At 35.9% G+C, this 26,133-nt stretch overlaps 3 protein-coding genes across 3 annotated transcripts; 2 read left to right on the plus strand and 1 right to left on the minus strand.

Moving 5' to 3' along the window:
• Positions 1-4,261: 4,261 nt before the first annotated feature.
• Positions 4,262-19,094, plus strand: LOC114246098 (uncharacterized). The gene is made up of 13 exons (XM_089732007.1): positions 4,262-4,749; positions 4,992-5,164; positions 5,575-5,657; positions 9,990-10,062; positions 10,356-10,378; positions 11,386-11,468; positions 11,660-11,843; positions 12,820-12,988; positions 13,711-13,878; positions 14,290-14,420; positions 15,992-16,112; positions 17,328-17,455; positions 17,916-19,094. The coding sequence occupies exons 1-13, from the start codon at positions 4,504-4,506 to the stop codon at positions 18,473-18,475; spliced, it is 2,142 nt and encodes a 713-aa protein (XP_089588133.1). The 5' UTR covers positions 4,262-4,503; the 3' UTR covers positions 18,476-19,094.
• Positions 18,559-21,267, minus strand: Scox (Synthesis of cytochrome c oxidase). Its single transcript, XM_028178487.2, has 5 exons — positions 20,850-21,267; positions 20,659-20,782; positions 19,988-20,069; positions 19,536-19,662; positions 18,559-18,791 (listed from the first exon to the last, which is right to left on the minus strand). The coding sequence occupies exons 1-5, from the start codon at positions 21,120-21,122 to the stop codon at positions 18,642-18,644; spliced, it is 756 nt and encodes a 251-aa protein (XP_028034288.2). The 5' UTR covers positions 21,123-21,267; the 3' UTR covers positions 18,559-18,641.
• Positions 21,268-23,148: 1,881 nt separating this feature from the next.
• CPR139 (cuticular protein RR-2 motif 139) lies at positions 23,149-25,802 on the plus strand. Its single transcript, XM_089732009.1, has 4 exons — positions 23,149-23,285; positions 23,358-23,456; positions 24,422-24,598; positions 25,524-25,802. Exons 1-4 carry the CDS (start codon positions 23,268-23,270, stop codon positions 25,701-25,703), a joined length of 474 nt encoding a protein of 157 aa, XP_089588135.1. The 5' UTR covers positions 23,149-23,267; the 3' UTR covers positions 25,704-25,802.
• The last annotated feature ends 331 nt before the right edge of the window (positions 25,803-26,133 follow it).

Here is a 26,133-nt window from a genome sequence, read left to right on the forward strand (position 1 = left end):
AATTAGTGATGAAGACAAAGTTTCGCCTTTAATCCTATATTCAGTTCATGTATTAAGTTTTCAAGTAAACAATCACTGAATTTTCGTATTTGTCAATAGTTCGAGAAAGATGAATATGAATATAAAGTATGAATTATCAACAGTTTCGATATCAGTGCTATGAAATTAGTTGAAGCTTTGGTCACAAGTAAACGCTACACTATAAATACATAACTTTATAATTATTATTATTGTAACTTGTTTGCATTGCCACACCCTTCTCGTGATAATTTTTTAATTATATGATACTTTGGGATCGTCTCATAAGATGTGTTTTATATAAACTTTATTACCAGCATTGTAATTTACAGGAATATATCACAAACATAAATGGTGACAAAAAATATAACCACAAATACAAAGACGAGGTTGGCTCTGTTAATTATTGTTTAGATGGGTGGACGAGCTCACGGGCCACTTGGTGTTGAATGGATATCAAAGCCCACTAATGTAAATGCCGCTCCCCACTTTGAAACATGCGGTCCAAGTCTTAGATTTATAGTACAACGGCTGCATCACCCTTCAGACCGCAATGCCTTACTTCACGGTAGAAATAGGCAGGATGGTGGTACAGTCACGTGCGGCATTTATAGATACCTTACCACCAATAATAACGCAAAAAATAGTTTTTGCTGGTTTGATTTTTTATTACACGACGTTATTCCTACATCGTGGAAGTCATTCGTAAACATGCATTGAGTACGTGTTTTATAGACGAATAGGTCGATTGAATATTTTTGAATTTAGCTCCTCGAAGCCACGGACGGGCTTACTGCGAAAAGGGACCCCTTTACTATGATACCTAAGTACCAAGAGTTCTGGTTTAGTAGCCGATAGACAGATTTGGCTACCTTACTAAACTGAAGTCAAGTAGATCACTAACAAGCAGAACCGTAAAATTTCATTTGTTGAATATTTGTTTAAGTTTTTATAAATAATGCACTTATTATTATTCTTAATCAGATAATGTACTTAAAACTTTTTTATTTAATTCTAAAAATAAACGCTTTTCTTTTACACGTTCAATACTTGAAACTGAAAATTATAGCTTAGGTACATGTTTCACACCTCGATAAATGGGAACAATAGTTTGCTAAAATTTTCAATATATCAAGGTTTTAAAATTTTTAATTAAAATAATTTTTTTAAGACATCGTGACCTAGGGCATAGGACGATACATTGGAGCGGTTCCACAATGCCAGAGCTCGCAATAGTAATAGTATCAATTTTCCTGATGAAATATGTACATGTCGCCGCAACGATTTTTAGAAACTTGATTTTAAGTTTATTCATTATAAAATTATTGTTTAAATTATTTAATGACGATTTGTTGATTTGTGAACAATGTCGCAATGTCAATGTCGTTAATAATTAGGCGTTGTATTACTACGAGGCCGAATTCCTTTAACTACTTCCATTTTTGTTAAAATGGTGGTAGTCACATTTATTGTGATTGGTCAATTCTAAGACATGAATTACTTTCGCTGATAGATTATTTTAGTGCTAATATTTTAAAATCAATTGTAATAAAATCAAATCAATTTAACAAAGTAAAACTGCATCGATTACCTTAATAATTATTTTGTAAAAATATTGTGGGTAACACTAAATGTTATGATGTTGAACAAATGGTATAAAAAGGGAGTGACCTGCGTCACACTGGCACTTTTGCTCCAGCTCTCGGAAAGGAAACATTGGGAGTACAATCTATGTCGGTTTGCATTTAAAAATGTTTAACTAGGTAATTCTTGTGAGTTCAAAATTAAAAGTTGTGAAAAAATTATGACTTACTTCTCATTATTAAAATCATTTGCATACCTTCCTTCCAAGCCACGATTTAGTGGTTTGTATTTCATGTAAATTACATACATTGAAATCACGTCTTCCCTTTTATTTACACCCATAACCTCATTCTATTCGACATACATGTTACCGGAAATGTATGAAATCAAGGAATTGTATACAAATCCTAGGTAATGTGTACAATTCCGATACTATTTAGGAAATGTATAAAATATTGTTTGAAAAACTATTTAATGCATAGATATCCTAGGAAATGTATAAATTTCCTCGGAATTGTATATAATTCCAATATCGTATTAGGAAATGTATAAAGTAAATGCTTTCTGTAATAAAACACGTTGTTAATAATATTTTTTTATTATAACACTTATTGAGACTGAGACAATCGGGTAACAGTCATACCGTAAAATAATAATATATTCATATTATCTTACTAATTAAAACTTCTAAATCAACTATCTATTAACTTTTAACGTATCACAAAATCAACTTCATTTGGCAAGTAATCAGTCTGATAATTAAGTAATTATAAATGTCAAAGTATAGAAGTAAATCTTTATATTATAATACTTAGTCAGTCCATATAGCTATTTATTTTTGCAGGGTAAGCTCGAATGGCATTTGGAAGTTCATAATACTTTATTTTTAAAACACAGACATCTTGATGTAGCACAGTTTTTCTTGCAAAGGCACTTCTTAAATCCCTGGCCGGTTCCAGTGGATTGCAAGTTGGCAACTGACCGTAGTGCAAGACTCGTCCCGCTGTCCCCGCGTACCCACCAATATCTTAAATGTTTTACATTTTCGATTGCTATTTAGGAAATGTATAGATTTCCTAGGAAATGTGTAATGTGTAAGTATAATATAATTTATTTCACACATTTCCGTGCGATTTTAGGAATTACGTAGGTACATTTCCTAGGAATTGTATACAATGACGGATTACATACATTTCCGTTAACATACATACTTAAAAAAGAATACGTGTGTGTGACTTACACGGTGAAGGATTAAATAACATCGTGAAATTTGAAAAAAAAATATTATTTTCGTAATCACATGTGACAGGGCATCTTGCGGGTACCGCAGCGTCTTGTTCGAGGCAGCGTGCGTGCTCGCTGGTACGCCTCCGTTGGACCTGGAAGCGGATGCGCTCGCTGCGGATTATGCGTGGCGATACGATCTCCGTTGGGTGCGGAGACCTTGTAAAGGGTTGTTCGGCCTCCGGCCCGCAAAAAATAGGGCATCTTAGGAGCCCACATGGATAGATACCACCACCCTGCTTATTTCTGTCGTGAAGCAGTAATGCGTTTCGATTTGTAGGATGGGGCCGCTAATGTAATGTAAAAAACTTAGACCTAGAACCGTGTGTCATTATAGGCGGCGGCATTAACATGGTTGATGAGCATCAGCTGCCATCTTAGTAATAAATAAAAAAGTAGTAAATGTATGTCTGTGCCTTGACCTAAAGCTTTTTCAGACCGAATAAGTTTATCATCTGGCTTTTTGGCGGGAAATGAGGAACAAAGTTGTCTGAATTGTTTTTGTTAATTTAGTGTTTCTTTAGGTTTAAACGTCTAATAATAAGAGGAAATGTAAAGTTTGGGAAAATGAAACAAATTCACTCTAATTGGTTTCTTGGGTCCCTCCAAATAGTCTACTAAAGTCTTAGTAAATTACCACCACTGTATGTACTGAGCCTTTATTTCATTTAATCTCATTTCGTTTCATTTAATTTCATCCTAGATGATTAGTCTCAAATAAAACAACTTCAACTCATTTCGCTCCATTTCATTTTTCAAATATCAGAATAAATGTATGTGTGTACCTATGTACTGTATAATTCAATATTTTTAAAGGATTTGACAATGGCCCAAATGCACACAGCTATTGAAGTAAATTGCCATTTAGAAAAAAGAAGACATAAGAAGCTTATCATCTATGGCCTAACTTAAGTATTGGGTGTATGGGGACTTTTTGGCGGGAGCGCGAGGAGTGAAGTTGTGTGATTTGTTTTATTTTGTCTATACACACGGTGGTTTATTATCTGTTTAATTTCTATGAAAGTGCACAAATGTGGGAAAATGAAACGAAACAAAGCCTCTGGACGTAACTTCTCGGGATCCTCCAAAAAGTCCACTGAAAATTTTTCAGTAAATGACCACCATTTTACTAAGATTATATTTCATCCCATATCATCTCATTTTTTTTTCACTTAATTTCATCCCAGTTGATTAATGTCTCAAATTAATCATCTTCATTTCATTTCACTCATAATATCATCATATCATTTTTATATATTCATATCTTCATAATATCATTTTTCATAAAAATATGAATATAAATTAAAATAAATAAGACATGACTTAAAGGTCTCAGTTACCAGGTCATAAATACCCTTAAAAAAAATTGGATGTATGGCTTAGTTCTATTGCCTTTCTCTTTGAGAAAAACCCTACATATGTACTACTGTCATAACTGTCTACTGTCTACTACATATATACTATATAGCCAGCCAGGCTACAACATTCAACAACAATTGAGTTATTGTTATATAAATACCTATTAAAAAATCAGCTTCTAATATGTATGCAATGGGTTTTTTCCCACATTTATAATTTTAAACTATTAGTTTGTCTTCATACAATTAATTTTACAATATGGACGTTAAAAGTGTTTCTCCTGAGACATATTTGCAAACAGTAGATATCATGAAACCGAATATCCAATATCATAAAATCGACATACCAATTCATCTATTTGACTATTTGAATAGTGACAACTGCAATTTGGATAAAATATGCCTGTCCTGTCTGTCTATTAATAGCCAATTGATGTACCCGTTATCATTGGACAAGGATGAGAATTTATTATCAAATGCTTACACTGCTGTTACTGCTATTAAGGTTAGCAGTTAATATAACTTATGTAATATAATACAGTTAATAATATAATTTTAATAATTTGTATTTTCGAATTAAAATACTAAAGAACTAAAATAATTTAGAATTTTAAATTCAAACCTAATTAAGACTTATCTGATAGTACTGTAAAGACTAGTTTTTAACAATATGGGAAAAACCAAAATTGCTTGTGGTTCTAAGCATAGCTCGCTTATTATTACTATTCTATTATTTTATTATTACAGCCACATTATGAGTTACCCTCGAAAGTGTGTGCTGCATGCCAAACATCAATACTACAATTTTATGATTTTAAAATTCAATGTGAAAAGTCACATTACATACTGAAGACTACTCTGCTTGGAGAATGTGCTTTAGTACATGATAAAAAAGAAAAATTGTACAAAGGAAAGAATGAGTAAGTATTTGATTAATGTAACTTTATATTGCATATTTATGCTGTGAAACATTCATATATTTAGTTTTGTATAAAGCCATGAACTAATCAGGTGATCCCTGGCAATAAAAAGTCAAAATACACCAATTATATAATTATTTACTATACATAATAAAATACTCATATAAATAAATAAAAAAGTTTATATGAATATCCCATATATGTCCCTAAACCATTTATTTAATCATAATATATGAAATTTGAACATTCCAGAGGTTTCTACCATAGTACCATTAGCATAGAATAGATGATGCACAAGTAGTTTCAAGAAACAAAGTGTTTTACAAACAATTAGATATGATAGCAGAAAGTGACAGGGATTTACTATGATTAATTGTTTTTTTGTAATATTCTCAAAAATTATTTTACAGAAATTCACAAATTGATATTTCTCCTAAATCTAATCAAGAAAAAATTGAATTGGAAATTAAAGTGGAATCACCTAAAGATGAAGGTATGAACTGAAGGTGTACTCAGTGTATCCTGTAGACTTTTTTATTGTAGATAGGTGATGAGCCTACAGCCCACCAGGTGATCACCAGACAGACATTGTGAATGACACCACCAACCTTAAGACTCGAGATCTTGGACTTAATTATATAGCTGTCCCGCTCTTTAAAGAGCCTTACTGCTTTACTAAGAAACAGGCAAGGTGGTTAAACCTACTTATCTGATCTCATATAATGCTCTACCACCTATAGTAATTTGTAATGACTTTTCATAAATGACATGATAGTTTTCTGGCTTCCCTAATCACGAAGTATAATTTATGTATGTAAAATTGTGACATAGCAAAGACATTCATCAGTGTGATAGTTTTTTGACGGAACAAGCCAACAGAATAAAAATCAGTTTTTCGTAGTTAGGAATTTGAGTCATGTTTAATGTTACTGGTATATCATTATTTACCACATTCTAGGTAAAAACACACTTCAGTAACAATATTTAATATTATTAGAATATAAAATAAATAGATTGTTGACATTGACATTGTGACAACACCCCAATCACCTTGGTGAGTCAGAACTTTTCTGAATTATATTAAATATTTGTAGTATGGATTAGGAATAGATTTAGTACTTGTTATTTTATTGTAACCTTCTGGTGTGTGATTAACTTTTTGTCAAGTAACTGGAATATTATGGGGTGAAAGGCTATTTGGTTTAAGCGACAATTTTGCTTAGTACACGACATTTATCTGTGGTAATTAAAGGTGCTTTTTATTTGGTACTAGCTGACCCGGCAGACTTCGTAGTGCCTCAATCGATAAATAAAAGACCTGAACTTTTGTATAAAATAAACTTAAAACAAACAAAAGGAATTCGGCCGACGGGGGTCACATCAAAGGGAAAACAAAATTGTTATATTCTGAGCATTTTCATATTTATCTACCTTTTGAACCTTCTCTGGACTTCCACAAATAATTCCAGACCAAAATTAGCCAAATCCGTCCAGCCGTTCTCGAGTTTTAGTGAGACTAATGAACAGCAATTCATTTTTATATAGTCTAGCCATAAATACTGTTACAATAAAAAATAAAAAAAAATCTATTGCAAATTACATTTATTACTTTTGCAGTGTGTTACTTTAATACATAAATTTAAAACAATTTAAAGTATAAAAAGCTTATTCAAAGTGGTCTCCATTGGCTACAATACAGTCCTTTAAACGTTGAGGCCAGTTATCAATAGAAGCACGCACTCTTCCCATGGGAAATTTTTTCACTACCAATCGTACGGATTGTTTTAGGGACTCCAAATTATCATGGCGTTTAGAGCAAGTCGTACTCTCTAAAACTGACCATAAATCATAACGGATTAAGATTGGGACTAGACGACGGCCAGTCTTCAGCTCTGATGAAGTCCGAAACGTTCGTTTCTAACCAAGACTGCGTAGACCGAGCTTTATGACCTGGCGCTGAGTCTTGCTGGAAGGACCATTCTTGATTATTGAACATGGTGTTGTTAAGGGGCTTCACTACCTTCTCAATAATGGTATTTTGATACACTTGTGCCGATTTTTTGATACCTTTTTCACAAAAGTATGGCTGTCACTCCTTCATAGTTAATACCCCACCAAACCATCACTGAAGTCGGATAGTGCCCACGTTGCACTTTGTCGACTAATTGGGAAGCTTCCTTAGAGCTTTGAGCATAAATACGGTCATTTTGTTTGTTAAAATGTTGCTCAATTGTAAAAATATTCTCATCCGTAAACAAAATTTTTCTATGACCTCCCTTTGCGTAGGTACCGCTTCAGTAGTTGTTTCGATTTTACCACCCTATTTTCTTTTAAATTATCAGTTAAGAAATGACCAGTACGTCTCTTATAGGCTACAAGTCCTAAATCATCTTTTAAAATACGCGACATGGTTCTAGGTGCTATCTTCATCTCCCGAGATAAAATCTTTTGCTTTCGGACAGTATTTCTTCGAATTCTTTCCCTTACTGCTTTTACCACCTTTTTCGTACGAATACTACGTGGACGGCCAGATCTTTTTCTGTCACAAACAGAGGAGGTCCCATTGCACCTGTTAATAGCCCGGTACACAAACATTTTACTAATACCAAGCGTATGGAGAGTTTTAAAAATTGCATTTGGCTCCATACCTACTTTGTGTAATGCAATCACAGCGATTCGGTTCTCTTTATCACCCCACTCCATTTTAATATCGCAAAATATTGTATAATAGCCGGCAAGCTTCTTGAGTATTTGTTGACGTAGTGGGGGTAAGTTTGCGCATGGTACACTCACGTGCAAAAACATTATTTACTCTGCGTCATAATGCAATTAAATTATTAAAATCAACATATGTATTTATTTATATATTTATTAGAACATCAACAAAAAATATAGGTTAATAATTGTAATAATTTAATCTTGGGGTAAAATAGATATTCCTTCTATTAAGTCAAAACTAGAGCTGTTGCCAGGTCTTCGTTCAGTTGAAGCGAAGCTGGTATTTGTAATTTTTTTTTCGTTATCATAATCTTGACTATTATCATCATCACTGTTTTCATCACCCGAGTCGCCATCATCGTGATAAGTCGACATAGTTAGTCGGTGTAGTTTACGACTCGGTCGGTTCGATCTTCTTTTTTGTCTATAATTAATTATTTTTTGAAGATATTCGATTCGTAGTAATCGAATGTTACTTTTTTCAATTACCAGCTTCCGATTATTTTCTGTTTTTTTTTTTTCCATCTGAAGCCTAGCTCTTTCATAATTCGTCGTAAGCTTCATTCCGAGCCATTAAAATGTATATCTTCTTTAAAATTTTCGAAGCCTTTCTACGGTACGGAGTTTCGCTGCTTTTTTTTTTTTTTTTTTTTATTTTATTGCTTAGATGGGTGGACGAGCTCACAGCCCACCTGATGTTAAGTGGTTACTGGAGCCCATAGACATCCACAACGTAAATGCGCCACCCACCTTGAGATACAAGTTCTAAGGTCTCAAGTATAGTAACGACGGCTGCCCCACCCTTCAAACCGAAACGCATTACTGCTTCACGGCAGAAATAGGCAGGGTGGTGGTACCCACCCGCGCGGACTCACAAGAGGTCCTACCACCAGTAATTACGCAAATTATAATTTTGCGGGTTTCATTTTTATTACACGATGTTATTCCTTCACCGTGGAAGTCAATCGTGAACATTTGTTGAGTACGTATTTCATTTGAAAAATTGGTACCCGCCTGCGGGATTCGAACACCGGTGCATCGCTCAACACGAATGCACCGGACGTCTTATCCGTTAGGCCACGACGACTACTGTTATGTAGTTATTATGATTACATCTTTTTATTACAGATTGAACGAAACTATCCATTCCGGTAACTTTCTTCTTCCCTGATCTTTTCTTACCCGGAGTCCCAAGCACAACGAGCAAGCCAGAGCCTTTAGCTTCGTTAATAATGCACCTAACAGTACTCACTGATGTTTTTGTTGCTTCCGAAGTCTGTTTTACTTTTTCCATAATATTATTCTTCCCCTGTTTTATAATGAAGCAATATACGTCGTACACAATTTTTCTACCCTTTCTTTTGAATACTACACCAGTTTGTCGCGGCATAGTGTATTTTTTATAAAAAATCAACAAACACTCAACAAGTAGCAATGGTAACAAAGTCAACAAGCAATTATAACAAATAACTTAACGATTAATAACGATAGACTTTTCACTGTACGCAAGCGTACTTTTGGGAGCAATCGGAACGAAGGCGCGGTGCGGGACGCAGGGTTCGACTGATCTACCAATAACGCGCTCGATACGATTTCCCCTGCCGTCGCGCCTCACCCTCACCACCAAAGTGATCTAAAATTCGGTTCTGCGCAGTCAAGGTCATTTGCTCACGATGTTTGCCGGTTACTATACAATGTATTGGCGCCAAAATGAGAACTCAATGAGCAATCATATAAAAATGACAGATTACAAATTCAAATGTAATATTTTGTTTATTTTTAATTGTAACAGTATTTATGGTCAGACTAAGTATATAGATTAGCATCAACAGTTAGATGTTTTTGAATTGAACTTCAATTAAGTTTAATCCATCGAAATAGCTGAAGAAGTTTTTTGTTATGATATTTTTTCCAAATTTTAAACTTTCTCCCCTCTCTGCTCTCCTGTAAATTTCCAAAAATTTCGCTAAAACCAAATACCCTTGACTCCTCGATAGGTACAAAACTCTTCCATGAGTAAATACAATTAAATATTGCTCTATATTTTTGATATTGATTCATTATATGTATAGCTCTACGTTAAATGGTAAATTATGTCATATTTTAGATGCAGTTGAATACATTGAAGATATCAGTGATGATGAGAAACTTTCTGTCATCGTAAATACAATTAAAAAGAGGTAAGTTAAAATTATATTTTTGTAAAGGTTGTATCGGGAAATTTAAAAAAATACGAATATTAGTCCGATACATCATGAGAATTCTCCTAATCAAAGATTAGGTTAAATAAAGACACAGCATTAAATTCATAATATCAATAATTAAATTACTTTTAAGTAAAATTTAATTTAGACATTAATTTTGAGTACAAATAGTTTTAATTATGATTCTTCACCAATTATGATGATTCGTGAAATCTTAATTTAAAAAATACCAAAATCAATTGAATTACCGAATGTATTTCATATTACAGGGATACACCGGAATCAGTCACGGGTACGTATTGTTGCAATATATTTCGCATAAAAGGCAAACAATCCTTTGAGTTTGATGTAGTCGTCGTGGCCTAAAGGATAAGTCGTCCGGTGCATTCGTATCTAGTGATGCACCGGTGTTCGAGTTCCGCAGGCTGGTACCAATTTTTCTAATGAAATACGTACTTAGCAAATGTTCACAATTGACTTTAGTAAACCGGGCTCAATGGTGTGGATTGGAAGAGGCCTATGTCCAGCAGTTGACGACTGTGGGCCGTTGATGAGGATGATGATGATCATGACTTCCACGGTGAAGGAATAACATCATGTACTAAAAATACAAAGCCGCAAAATTGTAATTTACGTAATTACTGGTCGTAGGACCTCTTGTGAATCCGCTCGGGTAGGTACCACCGCCCTGCCTATTTCTGCCGTGAAACAATCATGCGCTTCGGCTTGAAGGATGGGGCAGCCGTTGTAACTATACTGAGACCTTAGAGCTCATATCTCATGGTGGGTGGCGGCATTTACGTTGTAGATGTCTATGGGCTCCGGTAACTTAACACCAGGTGGGCTATATGTATGCAATAAAAAAAATTACCACAACTGTAAACAAGCTAGAAACTACCTGTTGGATGCTTGGGATTCTTGAATGAAACTTCCAAATCGATCTTGAGCTTGTATTTTCTTTATACAGGTTTTTTCTAAATTTTTATGTTGCGAACAAGTTATCTTGGCACGGCGATTAATTGAAGTGTAAATGGTGTAGGTAAACATTAATAAAAATTTCAACATTGCTCCTTAAAATTTCGTAGGAGTTAACACTACCAAATTATTTTGAATTATGTTTATGATGAAGACTGGTGGTGATAGGACGACCCGTCTGATTGTAGGGGCTACTGCTATGCAATGCAAAAATGTTGTGGACACAGCCAGCCAGGAGAAATAAAGGAAAAATATGGCAGAACATTCATAATTAGTACTGTGAAATATTTACTTTAATATATCGTTTAACTTTTTATCTTACAGATATAAATGGACCAATCCTAGTGAAAAAAAATAACACCAGAAAGAAAAGGAAATCACATTATAAATGTCAAATTTGTTCAAAGGTATTGTAGCATTTATTAATTTTTTTCAAATTATATAATTACTAGTTTTATTTATTATTTAAACTCGTTTAAAATCGCCTTTATTATTTTCTTTTCGGATATATTATTATAGTTTACCTGGTAACGGACGACAAAGGTGCTATTTATCGATGTATGTATATGCTATCTACTGTATAATAATATACTTTCAGAGCTTTTTGACATTGAGCAAACTTCGAAGCCATGTTAAGAAGCATGATGAAATAACTGATCTACCTTATTCATGTAAACACTGCCAAGATTCATTCACCTCTGAGCATGATCTAAATCTACATTTATCTTTACACACTGAAGGATCTAATTGGAAGTGCAATAAATGTCAAAAGGAATTCAACTGTAAGTAAAATGCAATCTAAATAGTACTCTAATTATTTGTATCTTTAAATACAGTTGAAATAGAAAAAAATCAAGTCACTTATACGGTAGTTATTATACATACCAGGTCCAAGAACTCGCGTTAGGCCCAGGAAACGCTGGTTGGATGTGGTAAAGGTGGATATGGAGGAGAATAACCACATCTAGAAAGATGCCGAAGACCGGGCAAAGTGGAAGACTTTAAGTAGGAGAGCAAACCCTAGCACTAGACCGGAAGAACGTTAGGCCCAAGATACGGTAGAGATCTGGTTTTGCAATCTTATGTCTCGATATTGATGGAAGTATTTATGTCATGCCTTTATGCCCCAGTGATGGCCAATATCATCATAATAGCCCCAACATTGACAATTTTTTATTTTTTTTATTTCTTAGATGGTTGGACGAGCTCACAGCCCACCTGGTGCTAAGTGGTTATTGGAGCTCATAAATATCTACAACGTAAATGCGCCACCCACCTTGTGATATAAGTTCTAAGGTCTCAGTATAGTAATAGTTATAATAAGCCCATTTTATTTCCAAAAACAAAGAAAGATAAAAGAAACATATCAAATAAAAAATTAAAAATTACATATAAACTTGTGTTGTTGGAACCCCATTCGGGTATAGGCCTCCTCCAGCTTACTCCACTCTTCCCTATCCTTGACTTTGTTTCTCCATTATTTTCCAGCTTTTGTAGGCAGCGGCTTGGCTCTGCCCCTGGCATTGTTGAAATCCATGAGCGACGGTAACCACTCACCATCAGGTGGGCCGTATGCTCGTCTACCTACAAGGGCAATAAAAGAAATAATAAAAAAGTTGCTGCTATTATTTCGTCGATCCATCTGCTCCTTGGTCGTCCTCTTCTTCTTTTGCCCACTGGTCCTTCCCCTCTCAGTATAGTTACAATTAATTATCGAGCTCCACCTATAAAAAAGCTGTGGTGTGACGTTGTTTTCAGCGAAGCCTCTGCTCCGGCGGCACATAGACCGGCACATGGATTCGAAGCGCTACTCGTGCGAGACGTGCGGGAAGCCGTTCGCGGAGCTGTACGCGCTGCGCCGACACTCGCGCGTGCACACCGGCGAGGCCGTCGAGAAGAAGTACAAGTGCCATCTCTGTGACAAACGGTACGCACGCACTGCCCTTAGCGATACTATACTTGGGCCATTACATCTTCAGTCGGCGTCAATGCGCCACATCGATAAAGCGGCACGACACGAGAACCCTCTCATCTTGGCCGCCGGTAACTACATTCCCGATCCTGCGGACAAAATGGAAAGCAGTCGACGTCGCCCCAAACACGTCATTTCGGATCCTCCCGATCCACTAACTGTGCTTTTAGGTTACATCAAGCAAAGGTCTTCGTTCTCGTCGAACCCGACGAAGGGCTCGACGAGTAAATTAAGCTTCAGACACAGCCCACTGAGTTTCTCGCCGGATCTTCTCAGTGGGTCGCGTTACCAATCCGGTAGTAGATTCTGCGAAGCACTACTCTTGCTAGGGCAGTGTTAGCAACACCTTCGGTTTGAGCACTGAGAGCTCATCTACACGCTAGAAGAAAGAAAAAAACGCGCTAAATGAGTCATAAAACATTACGTCATAGAAATCTTTTTTTGTTTTCCTACCTGAGCTTATAGCCTTGAAAGGCTATATAGGCGTGTATAGGTGAGCTCTCGAAGCTCAAACCGGAGGTGTTGCTAACACTGACCTTAAACGCGACCCACTGAGAAGATCCGGCGAGAAACTGAATGAGCTGTGTCTGTGGCAATAAAGACTAATATACTACAGCGGTCTGATAGTAGAGTGGTGTGTTATAAGCCAGTGACGTCACCGAGTTTGTCCGTTGCAGGTACTCTGACAGTAGCGCGCTGGCGGCGCACGTGCAGCGGTACTCGGGGCTGCGGCCGTGCGCGTGCGACACGTGCGGCAAGGGGTTCCCGTCGGCGCGGCTGCTGGCCTCGCACCGCCGCGTGCACTCCGACCACAAGCCGCACGCCTGCCGCTACTGCCACAAACGGTACACCGAACAATCGTATGAGGCCGGCAGTGTAAAAGTGGCCTAACCCACAATTGTTCATATTCGTGCTTATATAAAATAAAAACGCCCTTTATTCCATGCAATTTTTTTGTCATATGCATGGACCCCTCTCAGGTAAAGGCCTCCACCAAAGATTTCCATTTAGTTTTTCAACTTTTCTAATGTCGTCCTCCCAACGCGTGTACGATCTACCGACGCGCCGCTTGCCCTGTGGACCGTCCCGTGCTTATATATTGCAATTTATTTAAAACATAATAAAATTTAATGCAAATAAAAAAAATTGCCGGTCTACCCGGCGATTTCTTTTCAGTAGGACATACTCTTAGGGTCATCTAGGAAATCCCTTTCGTGGTCCTCCTCCAATGTTATTTTTTTTTGTAAATTTGTTAGATTCCGCCACGAGTCTTCGCGGAACACGCACCACCGCACCCACACCGGCGAGAAGCCGTTCGTTTGCTCTCAGTGCCCGAAGACCTTCATACAGAGCTCCAACCTCAGGCAGCACATGAGGACGCATACTGGTAAACAGCCAAGTATAAAAATAAGGAAAAAGTGTGTGTGTGTGTTGTGTGTGTGTGTGTGTGTGCAAGTCACACACGGTAGAAGTGAAACTTATAAATAAGATATAGATATACTGACTATCCCACTACACATGAGCTTACATATGGACAATGTTTAGTAGACGATAATGGGGATGCTACGAGTCGCACAAAGAGGAGACCGAGAACGTCTAATGTGTTCTATCTCATTCTCTCGCCGGCTGAATCCTATACATTTATGTGTTTGTGCCTCTGTGGACTTATTTTTTCGTTTCATCGAGTTTGAAATCACGATTCTAAAGAAGTTTCACTTCAAAAAGGAAAAAAATGCTACCAAAGATTTTTAATAATACATACATAACTGCCTAACGGTAGGCAGCGGCTTAGCTCTGACCCTGGCATTGCTAAAGTCCATGGGCGACGGTAACCACTCACCATCAGGTGAGCCGTATGTTTGTCTGCCTACAAGGGAAATAAAAAAAACACATATTGTTCTTGCAAATTTTTGTCTTGCTTTATTCCATGATCTGGACAGAAAAAGCGAATGATTCATGACGTCATATTCAAGCTACATAATAAATAATTTAATTTAGTCTAAAAATTGAGTTTTTTTTTTATTATTATTATCCAATTAATCAGAAGAAACACCCTCATTTGGTTACTACAGTACTGGAATTGTCATACATTAACCTTAAGACATTTACGTCGTAGTATCAAAAAGGTATGATGAAAATACACGGAAAAAACCCGTGCGGGCTAGAGAATGCTCTACCATTATCGACTACAAACCTACCTTTACCAGTTTCAGTGGAATTCATTTATGAGGTCCGATGAGCATTTAACATCAGCTGGTACTCCTAGTCGAACTCGTCGATTACGATGCAAGTGTTCGACGAGCGTGCTAACCCATAGACACAGCCCACTGAATTTCCAGCCGGATCTTCTTAGTGGGTCACGATTCCGATCCGGTGGTAAATTTTGCGAAGCGATTACTGAACCAATGTGATAAAACGTTTCCCTTTTAAACAAACGTGAAAATTCCATTGTGAACCTCAAGAATCGCATTAATAATACTCCCGTTATGCCCATGGGCTCCCGTAACAGCCACGCCTGTGTAAAGCTATGATTAAAAAAGCAGTGCATGTGAATGAAGTGAAACGTGAAACTTCTTTTTTGATGTGTAGTATTGTGGTTTTCTTCATTTTACATCCTTAAATCAGATTGATCTTGTAATAGGGAATGCTGTGTATAAGGGATGCGACATCTTCAACATTTGTTATATATATATATATATTTTTTAATTATGGATAGAAAAATAATTATATATTTTTTTAAATACTTCTTATTCTTTACTACTCTTAATTAAAATATGGAACGCTACTCATTGCTATCGCTCGCGCTGGCCTGCAACAGGTACACTGCGCGCATGCTTTCGAGTGCCACGTATTCACTCTCGCTCTGTCTCTTTCTATTCCATAGCAGCGTTAAACGTTTAACGCAACCTTGTTTGAAGTCGCATTAGAAGTTTCACTTCAAAAAAAGAAATGTTTCAGGAGAAAAACCACACACGTGCAAAGTCTGCGGTAATTCATTCTCGTCGAGCTCCACGCTGAAGGCGCACGAGCGCGTCCACACGGGGGAGCGACCCTACCAGTGCAACGTCTGCGGGAAGCGGTAATAATACCTTGCAGAGTTTTGAAACACGATCACTACACCAAACCAAATACATACACTGGCCACTAATAGAAGGAATTTAAAAAAAAAAAAACATATTTTTTTTTGGGTGATTTTCAAACAACTGAGAGAAAAATTATCGTACAGCAAAAAAAAAGGGGTTCTTGTAGGTCCAAGTCTTTAATTTTCAGATCTTATTATATGATGTTCGGTTCCGGAGCATTCCTAAGAACATAACCCCAAAAAGACCGCAAGGGTTTTAAAAAAATAATTATAATTGTCTCAATATAAAGTTTTTAAAGATATTTGAAGACCCCTTCAATTTGAATTCATCAAAAAGCCTGTTCGATGATTCGCCCCGAAGCTATCATAATATAAGCAAAAACTTTTTTGTTAATAATTTGTTAATAATAAATTGAAGGAGGGTTTTGAAAACATAGACCTTTCCCTATGAGACAGCATGCGTGGCTCTTGATGAAAAGGATATTTAAATTCTTCGGTATAACTTGGCCCTTAAATTTCACCCAAGAAAAAAAAAAATTGATAAACATGATTGCTAAATATTGCATATGTTCGTATAATGAACAGAACCGTATCGTAATATCCTATACTTCTAAGCTATTCAAATTGCGACAGGATTTTCATTAACAAGATCTCTCATTGAACTAACTATAGTCTTGAAAAAGTTCAAAGAAAATTGGTAAAAAAATAAATAAGTTTAAAAAAAACTAACAAAATACGCTTTTATAGAAAATCCAAAAAATGCGTGGGGTGGATGGTATAAGTAGTTATACATATTTTAAAACAGAGTGAGTAGAAGGGTTATTTTGATAATATCCTGAAAGGCGTCCCACGCTTTTTTACAATAAAATCATTTTAAAATAGTGTAAGAAAAATTACACTATTTAATTCAAATTTATTAAAATTTATTTTCTAATCTTTAGTTGCATTTTCTATAAAAGCGTATTTTGTTAGTTTTTTTAAACTATTATTTATTTTTCATTTTTAGTTGAATATTGAATTGTCACCGGTCCTTAATAAGAATACCAATTTTCGAGTTAATCCGACGTTTTGAAGGGGGTCAAAATCACGTTCAAAGATTCCGTTACACACATACATACGTCTGAAGCTAGTAAAAGCGTATTCATTATATTATTATTATCATTAAATTTTAACTCGCCTAATAATCTGATCGGTATTATGTAACGTGTACAGATTCAGTCGTATGAACCTGCGCGCTCACATGGCGACACACACTGGCGAGCGACCCCACGAGTGTAGCGTCTGCCACAAGCGGTTCCTGTACCTCACGCGACTGCGGGACCACGCACGGGTACATACAGGTGACGAACACATAAAAAACATATTTTTTTTTTGTTGCTTAGATGCGTGGACGAGCTCACAGCCCACCTGATGTTAAGTGGTTACTGGAGCCCATAGACATCCACAACGTAAATGCGCCACCCACCTTGAGATACAAGTTCTAAGGTCTCAATCAAGTATAGTAACGACGGCCGCCCCACCCTTCAAACCGAAACGCATTACTGCTTCACGGCAGAAATAGGCAGGGTGGTGGTACCCACCCGCGCGGACTCACAAGAGGTCCTACCACCAGTAAAAGTGTTCAACCAGTCAGCCTGTATAGGCAAGACAGTGCGATATCATCATACACCCCACTATTAGCAAGTTGCTGATATCCCAATATCAGCAGTTGAATATTCTGTTTCATTTCAACGGTAGCTGATTGAGGCGCTCGATCAATAATTATACCATTTGATTCACTAAAGATCGAATGTATTTCAGGTGAAAGACCCTTCGTATGTGAGAATTGCCAACAAGCATTCCCAACAAAGTCGCACCTGGTGCGGCATGTTAAATCTCATCATAACGACAAAGCGAAACAACAAATTATTAAAAACAGAAAAACGAAAATACTGAACAGATTAATTAATGAAACCATATGTGATAATAATAAAGGCGTTGAACATATTGAGGAGATTGAAAAAGCAAACGACACTGAATGTAGAACAATAATGTTTGACACCGAAGAGGGACCCCTGGAGGTCAGCGGCGAATTAGTTCTTGAAGACGATAGCAACATTAAAACAGAAGTTTTAGTTTTTGATAACAGTCAAAATTTCCAAAGTGCGAACATACTGAACGCTAGCGAAATAATCGTCAATGATTATGCTAACAATTTAGTGGCGGTGAGCGACGGTGATACTATATCCGCGACAAGCGCAGTTCTAGAGGGAACCACAGTAAAGCTCTACCAGTTAGACCAAAGTTTATTACAAATTCACAATGCAGGTGGGCGGGTTACTATTAGCAAAATAACTAGTAAGATGACTGCTAATTTTTAATGAAACTTTAAATATAAAAAAAAGGATTTGCATTCTAAAATTCATGTTGTTTTACTTCTCCAAGACGTAATAATTCAACAGGAAAGAATAAATCACATTTTTATTATAACTTAACAGAATACTGTAAATTAAAACTATAATCTATAAACTAGCACATTTAAATGCTTTAAAACCATGTTGATTTCTTTGCAGCTTCATATTTCTTAATGTTCACTAACATTGATTCATAAATTTCTTTGGCATTCCTATTCTGTCCATAATAATCGACAAATTCACCATCTGGATTAACTAAATAAACTATAATGGTGTGGTCAACCTGGAACAAAAAAATGTGTCTTTTAACTTAGCTTTAGCTGGACATGATAAAGATTTTTTTTGGAACGAAGTTCCTTATGAGACCATGCGGAGGGGTACCCTAACCGGGAAAAACGTCCGTAACGAAGATTTTTATTATTTATGTATAGTCTTAGTATGATGGCTATACAGTGTCTAATGTATAGTCTACGTGATGACGGTTATTATTATTATTATTCATATAAATAGCTGTTTCTTTGTATATTATTATTATATATTTTTTATAAATGATTGTGAATAAAATAACGTTGATAACTTTGTAAAATAGTTTTTTTTATCAATAAAAAAATCATGATAATAAATGTATACCCGAAAAATTATTTTCTTTAGACCTCGAATAGAACTTAAAATTAATATTTTTATAATAAGAAACTTCGTTCCTATCCGGTGTCCCACGACACCCCACATCTTTTTTTTCACCAGAATATTGAATTTAGGGTAAATGTCAATTTACAATGGATCCTGATAGTCTTACACAAAATGATTTTTAGTTTCTGTTTCAAAAAAATTAAATAAAAAATTAGGTCAAATTTCAACATTTATCAGCAACTTTTTCAAATTTTCTTACAATTTACACAGATTGTTCATTTTTCATTTTAGTAATCACCACAGCAAAACATGCGCTACCTATTGTATGATTTAATCTAATTAAATTATAGTAAGGTCTACTATCAGAAAATGATGTATAATGATGAAACAAACTTACAATATAATCATTGTCAACATCTTGTGGCCCGGCACTGAAGTACACTCTATAAGACTTGCAAGCTTGCTGGACTTGTTCCTTTGTTCCAGTTAAACCTAACAATCTTGGTGTAAACTCCTTACAGTACCTAAAATGATTTTTAACAAAAATTAATTTCATTCAGATTAAATGTGAATTCTTATATGTTACCTATTTATAGGATAGAACTAACCTAAGATAATTAAAACTAAGATATTCCATAACTATTTCTTTAGATGGGTTGAAATCCTTCTGATGACTATTTTTCATATCTTATGTGATCATTGTCCAATTCTAATATCTTACTTCTCATTGATTGTAATAATAACCAAATTTAATATTACGATAAGAATACTTCATTGCAGATTTATTGAGAATTTATAAAAATTAAACTAAATATATCCTGAGAGCAAAAGATTAAAGGTTTAACTTACTTGCCAACTAACTCTGGTGTGTCCCTCTGAGGGTCGACTGATATGAAGACTGGTTGCAAAGGTGGTGATGATGGAGTTTTGTCTGCAATAATCATTTCAACTTTGAAATTTAAAATTAATGAGGAATTGGGTGGGGAATTCAGTCTTAAATTGATGAGATGTGACAATTACAAATTTAAGCAAGTAAAATTGTTCAATATATTTAGTTGTTTGCTGTTTTTTTACAACAGGTACATAAAATCAGATTCACATATTTTCAACTTCACAACAACACTTCTAATTGAATTTGATTCCATAATATATATCTGTGAACATGTTAAGAATAAGGTTTCCTAAATAAAAATAGATTTAGACAGTATAAATGGTAATATAGTACAGTACAGAGGGTGAGATCCTAATAAAATTGTATGTGAATTTACTGTATAAAAATGATTTTTTGGGAAAAAAAAAAACAATCTATTACTTCTAATAATGTCATTATAATGTCACAAGACAGTTGTATGTTACTGTGCTTTATACTTATACACCCTAATCCATCCCATCAACACATTAATTGATCTCTATACAGGCAAGTACCTTTTTAAAGAAGATAACGTAATTCATTTATTATACATATAAGGTGTATATTTTAAATCAATAAGTTGATTAATTTTATTTTACTTTTAACTTACCATGTAAATCCACAACTTCGGCTAGCTTTTCCAACTCATCTGGACAAATATCTGGGCAGTGAGTGAAGCCAAAATAGATTAACATCCATTTTCCTAAGAAGTCAGCGCTTTTAACTAATTTGCCCTGAAAACATATTTTTGGTCATTTTTTGTTCGCCAGTAATTTAGTTAAGGAATATCGACAAAATTACCTCCGAATTTACTAGCTCAAAACTGCCACCTATTTTTGCTTTTCCAAGTTGTTTTTTTCTTTCTCGTTCAAGCGCCTCCTGTTTTTCTTTTTTGACATACATCATAAAAGCCGTCAAGCCTCCTCCAACTACAACGGTTGCTGCCATTGACTTCCATGTTATCGGCATAAGCGTTTTAGGAGTTCTTTTAGGAGGAACAGCACATTGTCGCACGGAAGTTGTACTTAATGCACGAAATACAAAACTAACTCGATTCCGTAGCATGGAATTCATTTTATTATTTTAACAGTTTTAGGTTACCTTGGATAGTAAGAGCTTAATGAGTTTTATCAGACCCGGTTTATCACCGATAATTTCATAATTTTCATAAAAATCCTCGCATGTATTCAATAGTAACAGCCAGTAGGTGATTGACGGTCAAATATTGACACTGTCACTGTTCTTCTGACATTTGACAATACTGTAGTTTACCTTTCTTATTAGACGGGCAAAAGAAACCCAGCAAATCTTTGAAATTCAAACCGATATTTATTGAAATTTAATACAAAATATGAAGATTGAAATTCATAAATTTACGTGTGCCAATTCATACATGTTATATATGTGTGCTGTAGCAAAATATAACGATAATCTTGTAAACTGATATGAGCTGCCTTGAAACAGAATACGTGCCGATAAACTTAGACTTTGATTTAGGAATCATACTTTTAAAGTATTTAAGGCATTTTTCCATTATTTACAACTATTAATGTATTAGAATTTTCGAGGAACACAACTCTATAAAAGTTTTTATTTCTGTTCCTTTATATGAAACATGGAGGGTAGAGGTAAGGAGCACGATGGGAACAAGTTGAAAAAGTGTCCACCTGTAAACAGAAAGTTATTGTTTGAAGACTCTTTTTTTTCCTACCCATGCCTTGCCTTGCCTTGAGAGGCTATATCAGCTTTACCCTAGCGTGAAGGTGAGCTCTTGGGGCTCAAACCGGAGGTGTTGCTAACACTGGCCCTAGCAGGAGCAGTGCTTCGCAGAATCTACCACCGGATCGGCAACGCGACCCACTGAGAAAATCCGGTGAGAAACTAGACTCAGCGAAATAGTGCTAGTATAGGAAGTGGAAATGATATGAATATAGCAGTTTTAAACAGAGTGAAGTGTGCTGGATTGAAGTGGTAGTTTATGGCGCTGTTTTTAAAACCCTTCTACTTGCTACTATGGCACCACCTAAATTGAAACCTTTTCAGCGGACACTTACACTGGTCCTCCTTATTTCTACTCTGCATGATATGAAACTTCAATGTCAAATTCAATCTATTTCTGCCATGAGGCATTCATGCACTTAAATATTCCTAAGTGCAATATGTATGTTCATACATTTTGTTTTAAAGATTTAAATACAATTAAGAATGTCAATTATGTCCCAAGAAATGCGACACCACCACTAATCGCTTGACATTAGATAGGTCTTACAGCTAGTCTATGCACCCACGCAAACCAGAGATTTTTGTGGTCTAATTTCAACAGTTCTTACTTCTAAGCGTGCAGCTCTTACTAGAAAATCATATTAGGGATATATTCGAAACGTTACTATACTTGAGACCTTAGAACTTGTATCTCAAGGTGGGTGGCGCATTTACGTTGTGGATGTCTATGGGCTCCAGTAACCACTTAACACCAGGTGGGCTGTGAGATCGTCCACCCATCTAAGCAATAAAAAAAAATAAAAAAAACGGAATTTGACGAATAGTTGTTGTTGTTTTCGTCCTAGGGTACCCCGCTGGTACATAAGGCCCCCACAAGCTATTTCCACTTGACCTTGTCTTGCGTTTGCTCCTTATTTTCACTTCCAGGTCATACCGTCAGTCCTCATCTCGCTCTCCACGGTGCGTCGCCAAGTATGTACAGGGCGAGCAGGTCTTCTCCTGCCAAGCGTTTGTATTCTCGAGTACTATCCTCCACTTACCCGTAAAGACTCAAAACATGAACTTCTAGCACCACTAGTAGTATAGTTTTGCTTCTTCTACTACGACTATCAAATTTAAAAGTAATAATATAACGATGGTTATACGAAGTCAAATCATAAGTTCAAAATACATATAATCAAAGATGCTATTAACTGAACTAGCAAAAGAAAATGGATGGAGAAATATGATAGAAACTTGTAAAACGAATCGAAAAATTTGATTTAAAAATTCCCTCAAAATAATAATTACGACCTTCTATACTCTTCACCCAGATGTCGCCAAATTACTGGTTGCATCTTTTGAAATTTCGCACAGTTCGTGCTTAGTCTTAATTAAAAATACCAGAAGGCGGATTCAGTTGCAACCGCAAACCTAGCAGGTTTATAAGCTGGCACCACACAGAATGCTCCACAATCCTCATTCACGCCGCAGACGGACCACGGACTTCAACTAAAAATGTTTCGAATTTTATGTGTAAGTTTTTTTTAAATCGAAAACCTAGAACTGTGACTATTAATATTTTTTTATTATTTTGTTTGTTTTTAGATCACTCTTTTGGCGCTAAGTACATTATTGATAAATACGTCTGCCCAAGAATACCTACCTCCTAAAGTTGGGCTGAAGAAATCTATAGCAGAACCAACGGTATGTTATTACATGAATTGTTAATGAAGAAAGAAAAAAATGTATTCTTGGTGATATAAAACTGTTTGGTACTGTTTTTAATACGCTTTTATTAGCTTCAGAAAAATTGAATAATATTATTTTCTATTTTTTAGTTGGATTTTCTATAAAAGCGTATTTTGTTAGTCTTTTTAACTATTATTTTTTTCAACACTTTTTTCATTTGGTAACACAGGAATCGCGTATTCGTCGAAAAATGTAACACAACGTGTTTAGTTTATTTTCCGAAGCTCAAATTTTGAGTTATTTTTATTTGTGATTGCTAAGATGGATGAACGAGCTCATGGCCCACCTGGTGTTAAAATGTCACCTGAGCCCGTAGACATCAATCACGTTAGTACCACCACCTACCTTGGACACGAGTGCTAGGTCTCAGTTTTTACAGTACAACCGCTGCCCCGCCCTTCAAACTGAAACGCATTGCTGATCACGGCAGAAATAGCCGTAGTGATGGTATCCCTGCCGGCCCACAAAAGCCCTACCATAAGTAATTACGTAAATTAGACGATGTTACTCCTTCAGCGTTTAAGTCATTCCTCAATTTTTGTTTAGTATGTATTTCATTAGAAAAATCGGTACCTGCCTTCGGGATTCAAACACCAGCACAGTCGGTTCACTCGAATGCACCAAGCATCCTTTAGGCCTTGACGACTAGTTCAATCATAAGTCTGTTATTCACATGAATACTATTTATGAAATCCGCATTTTCCGATGTTTTCAAAATTCCGTCGTCCGCGTACCACGAAAACCCATAGATGCAACAAATTGATAACTTCTGTCCACCTTGGATCTCACAGCTCTACAGATTGAATTAAAAAAAAATACTATTGTATCCAAACTGGAATGCAGACCGTTCTGAAAGAGAAACACCTAAGCGTACCTTGATTCGTCTACCCATAAAGCTGATTAAATTTGATTTTAATCAGCTGCCAGCCAATTACGATTTTGCGTACGACGTGCAAGATAACGCAGTCAGCTTAGACTTCGGCCACAACGAGAAGAGGAAGGACGATCACGCGTCCGGCTCCTACCACGTGCTTCTCCCCGACGGAAGGACGCAGCTCGTCGAGTACGAAGCCGGACCAGACGGATACAAACCACAGGTGCTATATTTATTCAAACAGTAGCTCACATTTCGGTCTTTACGGTGTAATCTGTACAAAGTAAACACTACCTTTTGGGAACTTTTTGGCGGTAACGCGAGGAGTGAAGTTGTATGATTTGTTTTATTTTGTCTATTTAGTGTTTCTTCAGGTTTAAATGCGTAATAACGGTTGCTAATTAATTGTTTAATATCTGTGAAAGTGCACAAATGTGGGAAAATAAAACAAAGCCGCTGGACGTAACTTCTCGGGATCCTCCAAAAAGTGCACTGAAAAAATCTCAGTATAAATGACCACCATTTTACTGAGATTATATTTCATCCCATTTTATTTTATTTCATCCCAGTTAATTAATGTCTCAAATTAATCATCTTCATTTTATTTCATTTCTCTCCATATTATCATTTTTCATAAAAATAAGAATATAAATTAAAATAAGACGTAAAGATCTTAGTTACCAGGTCATAAAATCCCATAAAAAACCTTTTGATTGACTCGGTGGTGCGATAGGTAGTTAGCGGCTCTAACTGTTGCGACGAGGGTCGTGGGTTCGATTCCCACACCGAGCAAACATTCGTGTGATGAACAGATTTGTTTGCTGTTTGTCTAAGTGTTGATTTATCTAAATATGTATAAATTTAAACGTATATAAATATGTATGTCTGTCTCTGGGACCCATAACACAGGGAATCCTAATTTAATGACTGTGCGTGATTTGTTCCGGGCTTTTTTTTTCGGAATTCGTTCGTTGTAAAAAAAAGACACACTATTCTCTAACTTCCCTTCAAGAAGCTTTATAAAGCCTGATTTTATCATGTTGATTAGTGAGAATCGCCTTATATATTCACCAGCAGCTTCGTTTGTCATAATAATTATGACGGTATGTACAAGTAATAATAAAATTACGTACTGTTTTATTCACAAGGTAATGTACATGGGTACGGCCACGTTCCCGGCAGCAGGGTCCGGTGATAAGTTTGATGGTTACCACTACAACGCGGCCTCGAATCGCCAGAGCGTGAGGCAAATAGCTCCACGAACTCCGCGTCAGCCGTCTACCCAAGCACCCACCGCACAACAATCGTCCAATAACGCTACACAATGAGAGATCTTTGACACGATAAAATCGAATTAACAACAATCGGATTATGATGATATTTATCGACAGTAAATCGAGCACTGAGAGGGTATTTGGTTTAAGCGATAATTTGGAATTTGGAATTGGAATTTGGTAATTTGGAAACAAAATCATAACCAAAAAAAAACTTCTTCAGTTATTTGAATGGAGTAAACTTTGAAGTTTTATTACAATCATCGAACTTTTGATGCTAATACCAAATGAAACGCACCTTTAATTGCAAAGAGAAATGTCTCTTAAACTAAATAGCCTTTGATCCTTCGTCATGTATTTTACTAGAAAAGTTTTTGTGTCAGAATTAAGTGTGTCATAAAGCGCAATGGAACGTCAAATATTTTGTATTATGTTACATATTTATTGCTTCTTTTAAAATTGTGTAAAATTGACAGTATGTTTA

This window comes from Bombyx mandarina, chromosome 12 (assembly GCF_030267445.1).
Source record: "Bombyx mandarina strain Sakado chromosome 12, ASM3026744v2".
Lineage (NCBI taxonomy): Eukaryota > Metazoa > Arthropoda > Insecta > Lepidoptera > Bombycidae > Bombyx > Bombyx mandarina.